This window comes from Myotis myotis, unplaced genomic scaffold (genome assembly GCF_014108235.1).
Source record: "Myotis myotis isolate mMyoMyo1 unplaced genomic scaffold, mMyoMyo1.p scaffold_m19_p_10, whole genome shotgun sequence".
Lineage (NCBI taxonomy): Eukaryota > Metazoa > Chordata > Mammalia > Chiroptera > Vespertilionidae > Myotis > Myotis myotis.
In genome coordinates, this window is record NW_023416314.1 from 916,620 (window position 1) to 932,812 (window position 16,193).

At 47.3% G+C, this 16,193-nt stretch overlaps 1 protein-coding gene across 14 annotated transcripts in view; it reads right to left on the bottom strand.

Moving 5' to 3' along the window:
• Positions 1-16,193, bottom strand: part of KMT2A (lysine methyltransferase 2A) — a 95,099-nt gene that overhangs the window by 4,658 nt on the left and 74,248 nt on the right. For 9 of the 14 annotated variants that reach the window (XM_036324125.1, XM_036324134.1, XM_036324130.1 and 6 more), the window contains 8 exons: positions 15,707-15,784; positions 13,334-13,398; positions 11,746-11,916; positions 9,742-9,816; positions 2,549-2,723; positions 2,284-2,391; positions 1,549-1,632; positions 1,017-1,146 (listed from right to left, as the gene is read on the bottom strand). In XM_036324125.1, coding sequence (XP_036180018.1) covers positions 1,017-1,146; positions 1,549-1,632; positions 2,284-2,391; positions 2,549-2,723; positions 9,742-9,816; positions 11,746-11,916; positions 13,334-13,398; positions 15,707-15,784 — 886 coding nt within the window. The other 5 variants (XM_036324129.1, XR_004970267.1, XM_036324135.1 and 2 more) reach the window with 5 other exon arrangements.

The following is a 16,193-nucleotide window of genomic DNA, read 5'->3' on the forward strand; positions in this document are numbered from 1 at the left end:
CTGGTCGATGTTTCTCTCTCATCGATGTTTCTAACTCTCTGTCTCTCTCCTTTCCTCTCTGTAAAAACTCAATAAAATATATTAAAAAAATAATAATAATAATTTTTGTTAGCCCCCACCGAGGAGATTTTTCCATTGCTTTTTAGGGAGAATGGAAGGGAAGGGGAGAAACATTGGCGTAAGAGAAATACATCAAGTGGTTGCCTTCCACACTTGCCCCGCCCAGGGTCGGGGATCGAGCCTGCAACCAAGATGTGTGCCCCCTGACTGGGATCTAACCGGAGACCTTCCAGCTGGGGGCCGATGCTCTATCCACGGAGTCAAACTGGCCAGGGCCAACCTTTTCCTGATGTGACTTATAGTTGCTGCTGCTGAACATTTCTTCTGGTATAATTTCCAGATTCCTCCCATCTCTCAAGACACTTCCATGATGAATTCCTAGGTTATAGACACTAGATTACTGGTGTCAAAACCACACAGCAACACAATGCCCAGGTTTCCCTTTCCTGTTGGCTGGAACATCAAAAAGAAAAGAAAAAAAGAAACCAGTAATGTTCCAGCCAACAGGAAAGGGAAACCTGGGCATTGTGTTGCTGTGTGGTTCTGACTCCGAGAGCCATTCAGACAAACCTTCAACGAGTATTTTGTACACAAATCCTTAGAGTAGATTATGAACTTTTACTGGTCCCACCACAAATTTCAGAGGATATAGAAATGTTGAAAAAAAAGTGTCTTTGAATCAATAAAGTACTATTTTTAAAAAACTGATCTTTTGAAAGAGAAGAAGGGAGAGGGAGAGAGAAACATTGATGTGAAAGCACATCGATGGGCTGCTTCCTGCATGCCCCCAACCAGGGATCGAGCCCGCATCCTTTCCGTGCATGGGACGATGCCGACCAACTGAGACACATCGGCCCGGGGAATACTATTTATTCTTTGATCTAGAGATAGTTATAGTTGGTGGGCACTTTCTATAACAAAACGAAAGAACAGGAGAGAGAAAGTGTGAGACGCACCTTGCTGTCATAGTACTTCTCTCTCTTGTCAGTCTGGATGGAGCGGATGACATTGCCGGCGTACTCGATTACCATCTCACCCGCATCGATGTTTCTCTTACAAAAGAGACCCCGGCCATGGATAGGAGACCTAGAACAGGAAGATGGACAAGATCACTCACACGTCCTGCAATAAGGTTAATTGTATGAACACATGAACAAATGAGTAACATCCCGTTAGTCCCCCAAGAGGGACCGACACTTGAGGAAAAAAGAACCTGGCCCCACCTGATCTGAGGGCAGGAACTTTCTGAGATGGCCAAGGACAAAAGTGCTCTCCATTCTGCATACAGCCACTGACGCAGCAGCAATGGGAAACTTTGCTGGGTTAAATGCATTGTTCAGTGTAAGAACTGCAGGACCCAGGGCTCAGGTTCAATGGCTGTTACCTACAAACCCAGCTTTCCGAGGGGGGCATGCTCCAGCAGTGGGCCCATTCCGATTTTGGAAAAGATCACTAGTTTCCTAGCAGTCTCTCTAGAACCTGTCATACCTGTAGACACCAACAGCCTCTTTAGATGTCTTCTTCAAGTGCCGGAAGCGCATGGGCATGGGCAGGTCCATGCTAGTCGCCCTCCTAAGGAGACAAGGATGTAGTAATGAACTCCACTCAGTTCTGAGTCTTAGACTGAAGGGTCCTGGAGCAGAGGGCTCAGTGTTCTTTGCTCAGTGCCAAGCAAACAAGTACCTTATAAAATTAGGACTCTTTTAAATACTTTCTTTTTTTTATCCTCACCTGAGGATATTTTCCAATTGATTTTAGAGAGAGTGAAATAGAGAAAGGACAGAGAAATATCGCTGTGTGAGAAACACATCGATTGGTTGCCTCCTCCACACCCCCTCTCCCCTCCGACTAGGGCCCAGGCTGGGAGGAGCCTGCAACCAAGGTATGTGCCCTTGACTGGAATCGAACCCAAGACCCTTCAGTCTCCAGGCTGGCGCTCCAGCCACTGAGCCAAATGGGCTCGGGCTAAACCCTACAGTGTTTGCTGAGCAGGGTGACTCCCGCGTGCAGCCAGAGCTGGCAGAGTGCACTACGGCCGAAGGAAAGGAAACGGACACCCGAGAGTTCCTTCCCTTCTCCGCTAGCACGCTGTCCCTGCAGCAGCCCTGCCACTTCACCACGTGGCCTCGTCCTCTGCGAGCTCCCGGGAGTCTGGTCCGGCCACGCAGCGAGGAGCCAGCAGAGAGAGGCAGGGTCTGCTAGCGCGCACCCTCCCAGACTCACCGGGCCGACTTCAGCTGCACCTCCTCCTCCTCCTCGTCGTTGGGGTTGTACTCAGGCGGCTGCCGGTGCTTGGAAGCCAGGAAGTTAAACATGTCAAACGCCGACTTCCTGGAGCCAAGGGATTAGAATACATTTAGAGAAATAACTCAATCGAAGTAGTAGAAGACGCAAACACTGAACATCTCCCGGTTATGTGGGAAAATAATTACATCGTCGGGTAATAAACTCGGACCCCAAACTGCTTCCAGAAAAGGACGGGACTTGCCTCAGGTGCACCTCGGCCCGGGCTGAGCCGTGAGGGTTCAGGGGCGGCTCATTGGCCTCCTCCGGTTTGTGGAAACGGAACTTGTAATTCCTACAGTGCTTGGCGCCCGACAGCTGCTCGGTCAGGAACACGACCGCGTCGTGCAGAATCCCCAGCATCCGCAAGCCATTCACACCTGCGGGCAGAGGCACGGTGAGGAGCGGAGCAGGTGCGCGGCGGCCACCGGCCCAGCCAGGGGGCACCCGCGAGGCCGCTCACGGGCGAGCTGAAGACCAGCCAGGAGTTCCCATTAGATGGCCACTCGAATGATGCGGACACAGCCCTGGCCAGTGCGGCTCAGTTGGTTGAGCACCGTCCCATGCACTGAGAGGTCACGGGCTCGATTCCCAATCAGGGTGCCTGCCCAGCTGGGGGGCTCAATCCCCAGTAGGGGGTGTGCAGGAGGCAGCTGATCAATGTTTCTCTCTCTCCCTTTCCTATCCCCTCCCTAAATCAATCAAACATTTTTAAAAAATAATTTATTGATTTTCCACAGAGAGGAAGGGAGAGGGATATAGAGTTAGAAACACCGATCAGCTGCCTCCCGCACACCCACCATTGGGGATGTGCCCGAAACCAAGGTACACGCCCTTGACCGGAATCGAACCTGGGACCCTTCAGTCTGCAGGCCAACGCTCTATCCACTGAGCTAAACCAGTCAGGGCCAATCAAACATTTTTAAGTAAAATTATGCGAATACAGATCTATCAATATGGACAACATTCGTGCCAGATAAAGTGAAAACAGCAAATGAAAACTATGGACTCTTATCTCTGCTCTGTGTACACAGAGATGCTATATGCATGACTTCACTTTATGGTCCTAGTGACCACAGGGGCCAGAGTCACTAGCTTCATCTCCAGAGAAGTAAACCGAGGCTCACAGAACGTAAACACCACACCCGGCCACGCAGCTGATGTGGCAGGATCTGAGCCGTGGACGGTAGTAGTCCAGCCAGGCTCCCTTTCTTTCTTTTTTAAAAATATGTTTTTATTGATCTCAGAGAGGAAGGGAGAGGGAGAGAGATAGAAACATAAATGGCAAATAAGCTTCCTATTTAAACCAGTCAGGAGGTGGGGTTTCTATAGGGATAACGGTGACAGTGAGTATAGAGAAGAGTGGTCACAGAAGGCTGAGGTCTGCAAGGACTACCGGAAGGCCATTCCCGGCCGAGGGACCTGCAGGGCCCATGGTGTGCTAATGCGAAAGCACATGCACTGTCAGCAACGAGAAGTCCTTGGGGTACATGCTAACAACTCAGCCTTCACGTTCCCAAGCCCAGAGTTGTGGTTCATGAGCTGGGGGGGGGAGCGGCTGGGGAGAGGTCAATGGGGGGGGGAAAGGAGATTCGTGTAATACTTTAAACAATAAAGAATTTCAGTTAAAAAAAATGCTGCAATCAAAAGACATAGGGTTACCCTAGTCAGTTTGGCTCAGTGGATAGAGTGTTGGCCTGTGGGCTGAAGGGTCCCAGGTTCGATTCCAGGCAAGGGCACATGCCTGGGTTGCGGGCTCGATCCCCAGTAGCGGGTATGCAGGAGCGATCAATGATTCTCTCTCATCATTGATATTTCTCTCTCCCTTCCTCTCTAAAATTAATAATGATGATGATAATAATAATAATAATAATAAAAATATATAATAAGACAGGGTAGCTGAATGGATACAAAAACATGACCCAACTATATGCTCTACACAAGAGATCCATCTCAGAACAAAAGACTCACACAGAACGAGAGTGAAGGGATGGAAACCATGTTCCATGCAAATGGAAAAGAAAAAAAAGCTGGGGTACCAATACTCATACCTGACAAAATAGACTTCAAAATGAAGGCTATCATAAGAGACAACAAAGGTGAATACACAGTACTGAAGGGATCAATCCAACAAGAAGTTATAACGCTGGGAAATATATATGTACCCAATGTAGGATGGAGTTAAGTGACATTTACAGAACATTTCCCCCAAAGCTACAGAATATACATTCTCCTCAAGTGCACATGGGTCATTCTCAAAGATAGACCACATGTTAGGACACAAAACAAGTCTCTAGTTCAGGAAGACTGAAATCATATCAAGCATCTTCTCAGATCACAGTGGAATGAAATTAGAACTCAACTACAGTAAAAACACCCCAAAACATTCAAACACATGGAGGCTAAATAGCATGTTATTAAACAATGAATGGGTTTCCAATGAGATCAAGAAAGAAATAAAAAACCTTCCTTGAAACAAATGAAAATGAACACACAACAACCCAAAATCTTGGACATAGCAAGAGCAGTCCTGAGAGGGAAGTTCATAGCACAGAGGCCCACTTCAAAAAACAAGAAAAATTAACAATAAACTATTTAACCCTACAATTTAAAGAACCAGAAAGAGAACAAGAAAAGCCAAGTAGAAGGAAGGAAATAATAAAGATTAGAGCAGAAATAACTGACAGACTAAAAAAAAAATACAAAAAATATCAATGAAACCAAGCTGGTTCTTTGAAAGGATAAGATTGAGGAGCCATTAGTCAGACTCATAAGAAACAAGGACCCAAATAAATAAGATTAGAAACAAAAGCGGAGAAGTAACCACTGACCCCACAGAAATACAAAGAATTTTAAGAAAATACTATGAACAACTATATGCCAACAAGCTGGACAATGCGGATGAAATGGACAAATTCCTAGAAAAATACAGTCTCCCAAAACTGAATCAGGAAGAATCAGAAAACCTGAATAGGCCAATAACAACTGATGAAATAGAAGCAGTAACCAAAAAACTCCCAGCAAACACAAGTTTCACAGGGGAGTTTTACCAAACATTCAATGAAAAACTAACACCTATCCTCCTCAAACTATTCCAAAAAACTCCAAGAGGAAGGAACACTTCCAAGCTCTTTTTATGAGGCCAGCATTATCCTAATCCCAGAACCAGATAAAGTCACTACAAAGAAGGAGAATTACAGGCCAATATCCCTGATGAACACAGCTCTAAAATCCTCAACAAAATATTAGCAAATTAGATCCAGCAATATATTAAAAAGATTATACACCATGACCAAGTGGGATTCATTCCAGGGATGCAAATCTGGTACAATATTCGCAAATCAATAAACGTGATACACTGCATAAACAAACTGAAAGACAAAAATCACACGATCATATCAATAGATGCAGAAAAGCATTTGACAAAATCCAACACCCATTTTTTAAAAGAAATGTATTTTACTGATTTTTCACAGAGAGGAAGGGAGAGGGATAGTTAGAAACATTGATTAGAGAGAAACATCCATCAGCTGCCTCCTTGACGCCCCCTACTGGGGATGTGCCCGCAACCAAGGTACATGCCCTTAGCCGGGATCGAACCCGGGACCCTTCAGTCCGCAGGCCAACGCTCTATCCACTGAGATAAACCAGTTAGGGTCCAACACCCATTTTTGATAAAAACTCAGCAAAGTCGGAATACAGTGATCATATCTCAACATAATAAAGGCCATAGATGACAAACCTACAGCCAACATCATACTCGATGGGAAAAAATGAAAACCATTTCCCCTAAGAACAGGAACAAGACAGGGATGTCTGCTTTCACCACTCTTATTCAACTGAAAATCCTAGCCACAGTGATCAGACAAGAAGAAATAAAAGGCATCCAAATTGGAAAGGAGGAAGTAAAACTGTCCTTATTCGCAGATGACATGATATTGTAATAGAAAACACTAAAGACTCCACCAAAAAACTACTAGATTTAATAAATGAATTTGGCAATGTAGCAGGATACAAAATCAACATCCAGAAATTGATGTGTTTTTTTTTAATACACCAATAATGAATTCTTAGAAAGAGACACTAAACAAATAATCCCATTTACCATTGCAACAAAAAAAAGTAAGATAATTAGGAATAAACTTAACCAAGGTGGTAAAAGACTTGTACTCGGAAAACTACAGTTAATATTTGATAAAGGAGGCAAGAACATACAATGGAGTCAAGACAGTCTCTTCAATAAATGGTGTGGGGAAAATTGGGCAGATACATGCAAAAAATTGCTAGAGACCACCAACTTACACGATACACAAGAATAAGCTCAAAATGGAAAAAAGACTTAAATGTAAGTCAAGTCGTGAAACCATAGCTATCCTAAGAGAAACCAAAGGCAGCAAAATGTCAGACATCTCTCATAGCAATATGTTTACCAATACACCTAGGGCAAAGGAATCTGAGAAAACAAACAAATGGGACCACATCAAAATGAAAAGCTTCCACACAGCAAAAGAAACAATCGCCAAAACGAAACGGGAGCCCACTGTATGGGAGAACATATTTGGCAATGATACATCTGGTAAAGGGTCAATACCCAAAATATATAAGGAACTCATACAACTTAACAGAAGGAAGATAAACAATCCAATTAAAAAATGGCAAAGGACCCAAACAGACATTTCTCCAAAGTGGACATACAGAAGGCTAAGAGACATATGAAAAAAGCTCAAAGTCACTGATTATCAGAGAGATGCAAATGAAACAATAATGAGGTATCACCTCACACTTGTCAGAATGGCTACCATCAACAAATCAACAAATGACAAGTGCTGGCAAGGATGCGGAGAACAGCGAACCCTCTTGCACTGCTGGTGGGAATGCAGACTGGTGCAGCCACTGTGGAGAACAGTATGGAGCTTCCTCTAAAAATTAAATATGGAACTCCCATTTGACCCAGTAATCCCACTTCTAGAAATATATACTGAGAGACCCGAAGCACCACACAGAAAGAATGTATGCATCCCTGTGTTCATAGCAGCACAATTTACAATATCTAAATGCCCATTAGTAGATGAGTGGGTAAAAAACTGTGGTACATTTACACCATGGAATACTATGCAGCAGCAAAAAAGAAGCATCTCTTACCCTTTGAGACAGCATGGAGGGGCCTGGAGAGTATCATGCTGAGTGACATGTCAGTCAGAGAAAGACAAGTGTCACTGATCTCACTCATATGTGGAATCTAATCAACAAAATATATCCAGAGCCAGTGAACAGAATGTGGAATCTGAGGGAAGGCGGGGAAGAGTGGGTGGGTGGGCGGGAGGTGATCAACCATAGAACTTGCATGCATGTCTGTGTAACCCATGGACACAGACAACATGGTGGTGAGGCCTGGAGCGGGGTGGGCTAGAAGGGCTCAATGGGGGAAATACTTTCAATAATAAAGATTGAATAAAAGAGAAGATGCTATAAAAAGTGCTAATATTCAATAATTTCCCTGAATTCGGTTCCAAATCCCTTTAGTCAGGATAATGCTCTTCACTGGCACATTAGGTACATTCGGGTACATAAATACATAGCTACATGTAAATGAAGAGCTGCCAATAATGCAAGACTCATTATATATTTTTTTAATATTCCTTTATTGAATTTCAGAGAGGAAGGGAGAGGGAGGGGGGGAGAGAGGGAGGGGAGGAGAGAAAGGGAGAGAGAGGGAGAGGGAGAGGGAGAGGGAGAGGGAGAGGGAGAGAGAGAGAGAGAGAGAGAGAGAGAGAGAGAGAGAGAGAGAAACATCAATGATGAGAGAGAATCACTGATCGGCTGCCTCCAGCACGTCCCCTACTGGGGATCAAGCCCACAACCCAGGCATGTGCCCTTGACTGGAATCGAACCTGAGACCCTTCAGTCCGCAGGCCAACGCTCTATCCACTGAACCAAACCAGCTAGGGCAGGTTCATTATTTTAATTAATCCTCACAACAAAGATCAAAAGTTGGATTAATATTATGACCTTATAGATACGGAGATCCAGACTCAGAGAAGTTAGTTAGCTGCAAACAATATAATATCGATAGCAACAGGGCAGAAATAGAGCTTGGACTCAGCTCTATCTGCCTCCAGAGCTCAGGGTTTCTTACACTGCATATTGCAGCACAAGACATGGATAAACCAAAGAAATCTTTGTGCCACTAGAGAAAGAAAGGGCCAGACTATTCAATCTGAGGAGGAGAACACTGAGCCAAACCCTCCAATAGAATTACACATTACCAATAACTAGTTCAGAACAACTAAGGACGCATTTAATTATAGTTCATGCAGTGACAACCAGTTGGTCAGAGCCAGACCCATGAACCCTATTTTCTTGCCCCCAAAATATCTCCCTCACCATCTGCAAAAAATGGGAGGACACTATCCATACAGTAAAAAGTCACAGAATGAGAGCAATTATTTGCAAACATGTATCTAATAAGAGATTAATATTAAGTAAGCCAAGTGTCCATTGACGACCAATGGATAAGCAAAATGTAAAATACGGACACAGTAAAATATTATTCAACCTGAAAAAGTAAATCCTGACAGATGCTACAACATGGATGAACTTTGAGGACATTATGGTAAGTGAAATAAGCAAGTCACAAACCGTATGATTACATAAGGTGCTTAGAGTAATCCAACTCATAAAGCCAAAAAATACAATGGTGGTGGCCAGGGGCCAGGGCAAGGAGAAGACTGAAGAGTGACAGGCGGCCACGGCTGTACAACACTGAGAACGTACTCACCACCGCTGAATTCTACACTTAAGAATGGTTAAGACGGTAAATGTTACGTGTGCTCTGCCAAAATTCATTTGTTAATAATAAAAAAAGATGGGAGTGCTGAGGCCACGTTACAGCAGAGCACGGTATTAAGTGAAGGAAGCCAGCCCCAGAAGGCCACATACTGTACGATTCCTTCTTTGGGCACTGGATGAACTATAATTAAATTTGAACAGTCGTTCTGAACTGGTTACCCCTCTAGTTGGACAGCCTCGCCCTGTCCCACATACGAAATACACAGCAAACCCACCGACACAGAAAGTGGATTCGTGGTCGCCAGGGGCTGGAGCTGAGCAATGACTGCCGATGGGCACGAGGTTGCTCTTGGCGATAATGGAAACGTCCTGGCGTGACACAGACAGGACGGCTGCTCCTTGGTGAGCATACTCAAAGCCACCGAACTGTGTGCTTTAAAGGGTGAACGTACAGTAAAAGAATACTGTCTCAATAAAGTTGTGAAAATTCATTTTTAAAAAAAGAATGTTGCTGTGGTTTTTGTTTTGTTTTTAGAATCAACTCCGTAACGTAGACCCAGCTACCAGCATATTCTGAGACAGGAGCAGAACGAGCACCCGCGCCGTTACCTGCAAACGACAGCTGCTTCAGCCGGGCATTGGATCGCGCTTCCTGGACTTTGTCTGTCAGCGACTTCCAGGCATCTGTGAGGAAAGACAGCGTTCCAGCAGCGGCTGCACCCGCGGCGGCGCCAGCACTGCCCTCAGAATCCCGCGGCGGGAAGCGCATGCCCCTGCGGCGGCAGGTTTTGTTTTGTAGTTTCAATCAGCTCAGTGCATGAGAAGCTGAGAGGGAATGTCTCTTTCTCGAGAAAGGACAGAGGCAGTGAGGGGATCCAGACCGCCTGAAATGACGAGTCCCCAGAGCACTGCCACCCCGCGATGGCACCTGGACCCTAAACCCAAGTGCGGGTGTTAATTCTGTTCCCTACACTCTGACCGATGCAGTAACAGTGAACAGCTGAACCAAGACTGTGGGGACACCGTGACCTCTCAGCGCCTTACAAGGACGAGTTGTAACTGGAAACCTGCACAGTCCCCCTCAGCTCGCCCCTGAGGTCCCATCGTCTCTCACTGTCACAGAAGTGAGTGTGGTGTGGTGGGGAGAAATCCACGTGGATTTCAGACTCAGTCTAGTTCTCTTAACATTTTTCTTTCTTTCTTTCTTTTTTCGTTGTTAATCCTCACTCGAGGATATTTTTCCATTGATCTTTAGGGAGAGTAAATAAGAGAGGGAAAGAGAGAAACATCAATGTAAGAGAAACACAACGATTATTGATTGATTGCCTCCTGTGAGTGCCCTGAACAGAGCAAGGGCCAAGGAGGAGCCTGAAACCAAGGTACGTGCCCTCAAATGGAATCGAACCCAGGACCCTTTGGTCCGCAGGCCAGCACTCTACCCACTGAGCAACACCAGCTCGGGCTTTCATGTTTTTTTTGATAACTCTCGCTGACCCACAGTGACCTTCTTCCCCCTGAAACTCCTCTAGTACCTGTTGCCTACAGCACATTCACTAGTCCTTCAACAGCTAATGAACAGGTACATGTTAGGGGCACAAAAATGTTAAATCTCTATACATGAAAGCCCAGCGACTGTTATGGCACAACCAGAACTGGGCGCTATGACCTGCACTGGCCACCAGGGGGCAGATGCTCAACGCAGGAGCTACCCCCTGGTGGTCAGTGCACTCCCACAGCGGGAGCTCTGCTCAGCCAGAAGCCAGGCTCACGACAGTAAGTGCAGCGGCGGTGGCGGGAGCCTGTCCTGCTTCCGGGGCAGCGCTAAGGAATGGCGAGCCAAGCGGTAAGGAGCGAGCAGGCAAGGAGCGAGCAGGTGGGTGGTTAGGAGCAAGGGGTCCCGGATTGTGAGAGGGCTGGATTGCAAGAGGGTGCAGGACAGGCTGATCCCCACCCCCCCACCCGCATGAATTTTGTGTATCAGGTCTCTAGGAAGAACATAAGCTTCAAGCCCTTACGGGAAGCTGCCTGCTGAGTAAGACATAAAAGTAAACAGATGTTTATAGAGGTGAGGGAGAACAGCATTCAAGATGTACAGGAAGGCCCTGGCCGGCTTGGCTCAGTGGGTAGAGCATTGGCCTGGGGACTACAGGGTCCCAGGTTTGATTCTGGTCAAGGCTCATGCCTGGGTTGGGAGCTCAATCCCAAGTGGGGGGCGTGCAGGAGGCAGCCGGTCAACGATTCTCTTCTCTCATCTTCAATGTTTCTTCTCTCTCTCTCTCCCCCAGCTCCCTTCCTCTCTGAAATCAATTTAAAAAAAAAGAAGAAGAAGGAAACAAAACAGGAAGTGGTAGGAGAAAAGTGAGAGACAAGCAGAGATCTCATGTGCTATGCAGGGTGTGTGTAACGTTCAAAACATAATCTGTATCCCTAACTTTTCCCATAAACCACGGACTGTTTCTCAAGAACACTAACTTCTAAGGACAAACCACATGTGCAAAGCCCCACCACCTCCCAGCACAGCTGCACAGCGCTGCCCTGCAAGTGGCACACACATGGACGGTGCAGCTCAGGCCGGACAGGCCTGTGCCGGGGCAGCCCGAGCAATCCACTCGCCTTCAATGCTCTCCGCACAGATCTGGAAGCCGTCGTCACTGGAAATTTCAAACACCAGGCCTTTCTTGGGCTTTTTCTCAGTGATGTTTTCCTTGCGCTTCTGTTCCTGCTGCAGCCAGAGCATGAGTGGCGAGCTGAAGCCTCCGTCTTCCTCCTCCGCCGCCTTCGGGTCTGCGAGGGAGAGCGCAGAGCGTCAGCAGCTGCAGCAGCAGGCTCGGGGAGCCCAGACTACGCACGCCATCGCGAAGCCAGTGGCATCCAGAACAGGGATTATCCCAGACAGGCAATCAAACGGAGTCTCAAGGAGGTGAGCTCGCTACTCAGGCCTTAGCTACACACGACTGACTACCAGCAAAACTAGAAAGAATGGTTTGAACAGAGTCATGCTCTTTGTGGCAGAGCTTCTAGTATGACAATTTGATAGTTTTTCAGTAAGTGACTGCCCTCTGTAGGTTAAAGTAAAAAATAACACTGCTAATGTGTATGAAGCAGCGTGTGCCAGGCACTCTCCCACTCTCTCAGGTACGGTCCCTTGATCGTAACTCACCAGCCTCACAGAAGGCCGATGGGTAGGTGAGGGAACGGAGGCAGAGAGCTAAGTGGCCCAGCGCCCAGGCTCAGGCAGCCGATAGAGGGCAACGCCGCCCTTGAGCTCCTGCGGCTCAGAGCTGCACGGTTGGCCCCTGCTGGCCTCCCACACAGAGACCGACCCACCTTCTCGAGGATCGGCCAGGCAGCCGTGTTCCGACACCCCAAAGCTGGTGTCCAAGCAGTTTCCCCACCGGGTTCTCCTCTGGGGAAGACAGGCCCTTTAATGGAAACGGGCAAAGCCTGACCCCAGAGCTCCCAATCGGAACAACATGACCTGCTGTTACCGACCAATCAGCAGGACAGACCGTGAGGGCTCTGGAGGCGTGTCTGGTGGCACAGCCGGATCTGGCTAGCTTACAGAGTAAGAATGCTTCCTGGCTTTCTTCAGTGACAACCAGGGGTGAATGAAGTCAGGTTATCACGAGCTATTTATTTACTTTTTATTTTTATTATTATTTTTTAATTCTCACCCAAGGATATTTTTCCATTAATTTTAAAGAAAGGGAAAGACAGAGAGAAATATTGATGTGAAAGAATCACATCGATTGGTTGCTTCCTGCATGAGCCGCGACCATGGCACGGGCTGGGGAGGAGCCCGCAACCGAGGTACGTGCCCTTGATCGGGATCAAACCCGGGCCCCTTTGGTCTGCAGGCCGACGCTCTATCCACTGAGCCACACCGGCCCGGGCACACTAGCTATCTGCACCATACTGCTACTAAAGCAAGTCGAGCAGGAGCATAAAGGTTTCAGTCTTGTGTCCTTTCCTTGACAGACGGCCACAGAATATGTAGTGGACAAGCACGGGACGGAGAGATGCTGTGAGGCTCAGGCTACAGTTTGTTCCCTCACTTCACTCTGTGTGACTGTTTGTGGGGGGGGGCGCGTGGGGGCTGAGGGAGGGTTTAAATCTAGAAAAACCAGTAGGTAACGTAGGTGATTTTTACAGCACGTTTGGCTGTGAAATTCTGATTCGGACCAGTTACCCACCCACATACCTGTGCTTTCTTGTTCATTTGCTGGATTTTGTGTTGTCTGAACCTCAGGAAGAACAGCCATTTGCCTAAAAACACACACACACACAAAAACAACCCAAAACACAAGTGTGAGATTTATCAGTGAGGGCTTCAGTTCAAAGCTAAAGCTGTGTCAGTCCCACAAAGCCCTGCCGGAGACCAGCCCCTGAACGAGGACCACCACCCGCCGCCGTGCGGCACCGACAGCCATCTTCTAGGCCGGCGGTCGGCAAGCTCATCAGTCAACGGAGCCAAACATCAACAGGACAATGACTGACATTTCTTCTGAGCCAAATTTTTTAAACTTAAACTAGGTAGGTACTTTGGTTTTTTTTTTTTTTTAAATATATTTTATTGATTTTTTACAGAGAGGAAGGGAGAGGGATAGTTAGAAACATGGATGAGAGAGAAACATCGATCAGCTGCCTCCTGCACACCCCCTACTGGGGATGTGCCAGCAACCAAGGTACATGCCCTTGACCGGAATCGAACCTGGGACTTTTCAGTCCGCAGGCCGACGCTCTATCCACTGAGCCAAACCGGGTAGGGCAGGTACATTGTTATTAACTTAATTAGGGTGCTCCTAAGCTGGCCTTTGCTAAAAACGTCCTCAATCTGATTGAGGTACGTTTGCTGAGGTCGACCCCTTCCAACTCTCCCATCCACACTCGTCTTGTGTATTTCGTCGATCTCCTTTCTGAAAACCGACTTCTGCGCGTGGACCATGAAGTTTCAATCACACTGTACGTGTGCGCCCGCACGTGCTATTTTGTGGAAGAGCCACACTCAAGGGGCCAAAGAGCCGCATGTGGCTTGCGAGCCGCGGTTTGCCAACCACTGTTCTAGGAGATTCCCCCCCAAATACTGACATTAAATTTTTATTTATTTATTTTGTTAATACTCAACCAAGGATATTTTTCCACTGATTTTTTAGAGTGGAAGGGGGAGAGAGAGAGACTGAGAGAAACATCGATGTGAGAGAGACACATCGATTGGTTGCCTCCTGTACACACACCGACCAGGGCTGAGGAACCTGCAACCGAGGTACATGCCCTTGACCGGAATCGAAGCCGCAGGCCAATGCTCTATCCACTAAGCCAAACTGGCTAGGGCGACATTCAACTTTTACTTTTGGGGTTGTAGATTGTGTCCTTACATTTTTTTCTCACCCTTAGTATTGGGAAAAGGATTAAAGAACACTTGCTAGAAGCAGTTCTGGAATCACTTAAGAGCAGCTTAAGTTGGCTGCTTTCGGTTGCTTCCCACAATGGGCCCCAACCAGGGATTGAACCCGCAACAGTGAAATATATACTAAAGGGGATAGTTAGGTAAATTACTGTAGATCACACATGGGAGCCAGAGGCCGCCATTAAAATATAAAGTGCATCTATAAACACTGTACAGAAATGCCCACACAATTTGGTAAGCGATAAAACCAGGTAAAGAACAGTATGTATAGCATTACTCATTCTATGTAAAAAGAAGTATATACATGTCCTTATGTATGCCACATATATCTGTGTGTGCATACAAAGGTCTCCCAGCCCGGCCGGTGTGGCTCAGTGGTTGAGCGGCAACCTATGAACCAGGAGGTCAGGGTCTGGTTCCCGGTCAGGGCACACGCCCAGGTTGTGGTCTCCATCACCAGTAGGGGGCATGGAAGAGGCAGTCAATGTTTCTCCCATTGATGCTTCAGTCTCTATATCCCTCTTTAATTCAAATCAATAAAAACGTATTTTAAAAAATGTCACCATGGATGAAAACAAATTGTTAGCAATGTTACCTCTAAGGAATAGATTGGGATGGGGTCAGGCAGGATGAACAGGGAACCATTATCCATTATTTAAATAATCCTATACTGTATGACTTTTATTAAAGGAACTTTGGCACCCTGGCCGAGTAGCTCAGTTGGCTGGAGTATCGTCCTGTGCACAAAAGGGTGGCAGGTCTGGTTCCCGGTCAGGGCACATGCCTGGGTTGCGGATTCAATGCCTGGTCGGGTAGCGTGCGAGAGGCACCTGATCGTGTTCCCACATGGATGTCTCTCTCTCTCAAATCAATAAACATTTTCTGTAGTGAGGATCAGAACACACCGGCCACACAGATCCACACGCACAGGCTCTGGTGAGGATCAGAACACACCGGCCACACAGATCCACACGCACAGGCTCTGGTGAGGATCAGAACACACCGGCCACACAGATCCACACGCACAGGCTCTTGTGAGGATCAGAACACACCGGCCACACAGATCCACATGCACAGGCTCTGGTGAGGATCAGAACACACGGGCCACACACGCAGGAAGAAGGGTGTTTGATGAGGACTTGGTCTTGGAGACCTTCCTCTGCTCACCCCGGGGGCTGCCCACACTCCTGTGCCGCCGGCTCCCCATCAGCCGTGTCCTGCTGCTCAGCCTCTGCTGCGGGGGCCCTGAAACAGAACCGTTAGCACATATGCACCAGGGTGGGGGTCAGGCCACAGAAACGACAGTCAGGCTCTGGTAACTTCGTGAGCGGAACCCCAGCCCGTGGCGATGCAGGGGGTGTGGGTGCCCTGCCCACGGCACCAGGAGTCTCTGGAGCACTAGGGAGGTTTTCTATCTCGATCTGAATGGTGGCTCCCTGGGCGCATATATATGTAACATTCACTTGTGCACATCAGACACGTTACACTCTGAGCAGGAATAACCATCCCTCGGCCTCAGCAAAGAGGCAACAGCAGCCAAACAGCAGCCCGCAGCGGCACCGTGTTACATCAGAGCTGAGCAGAGACGTGGTTCTACGCAGGAGACCCACTGCTCACGAAGGCACTGAAGTTTGCTCTATACGTCACCACCGTG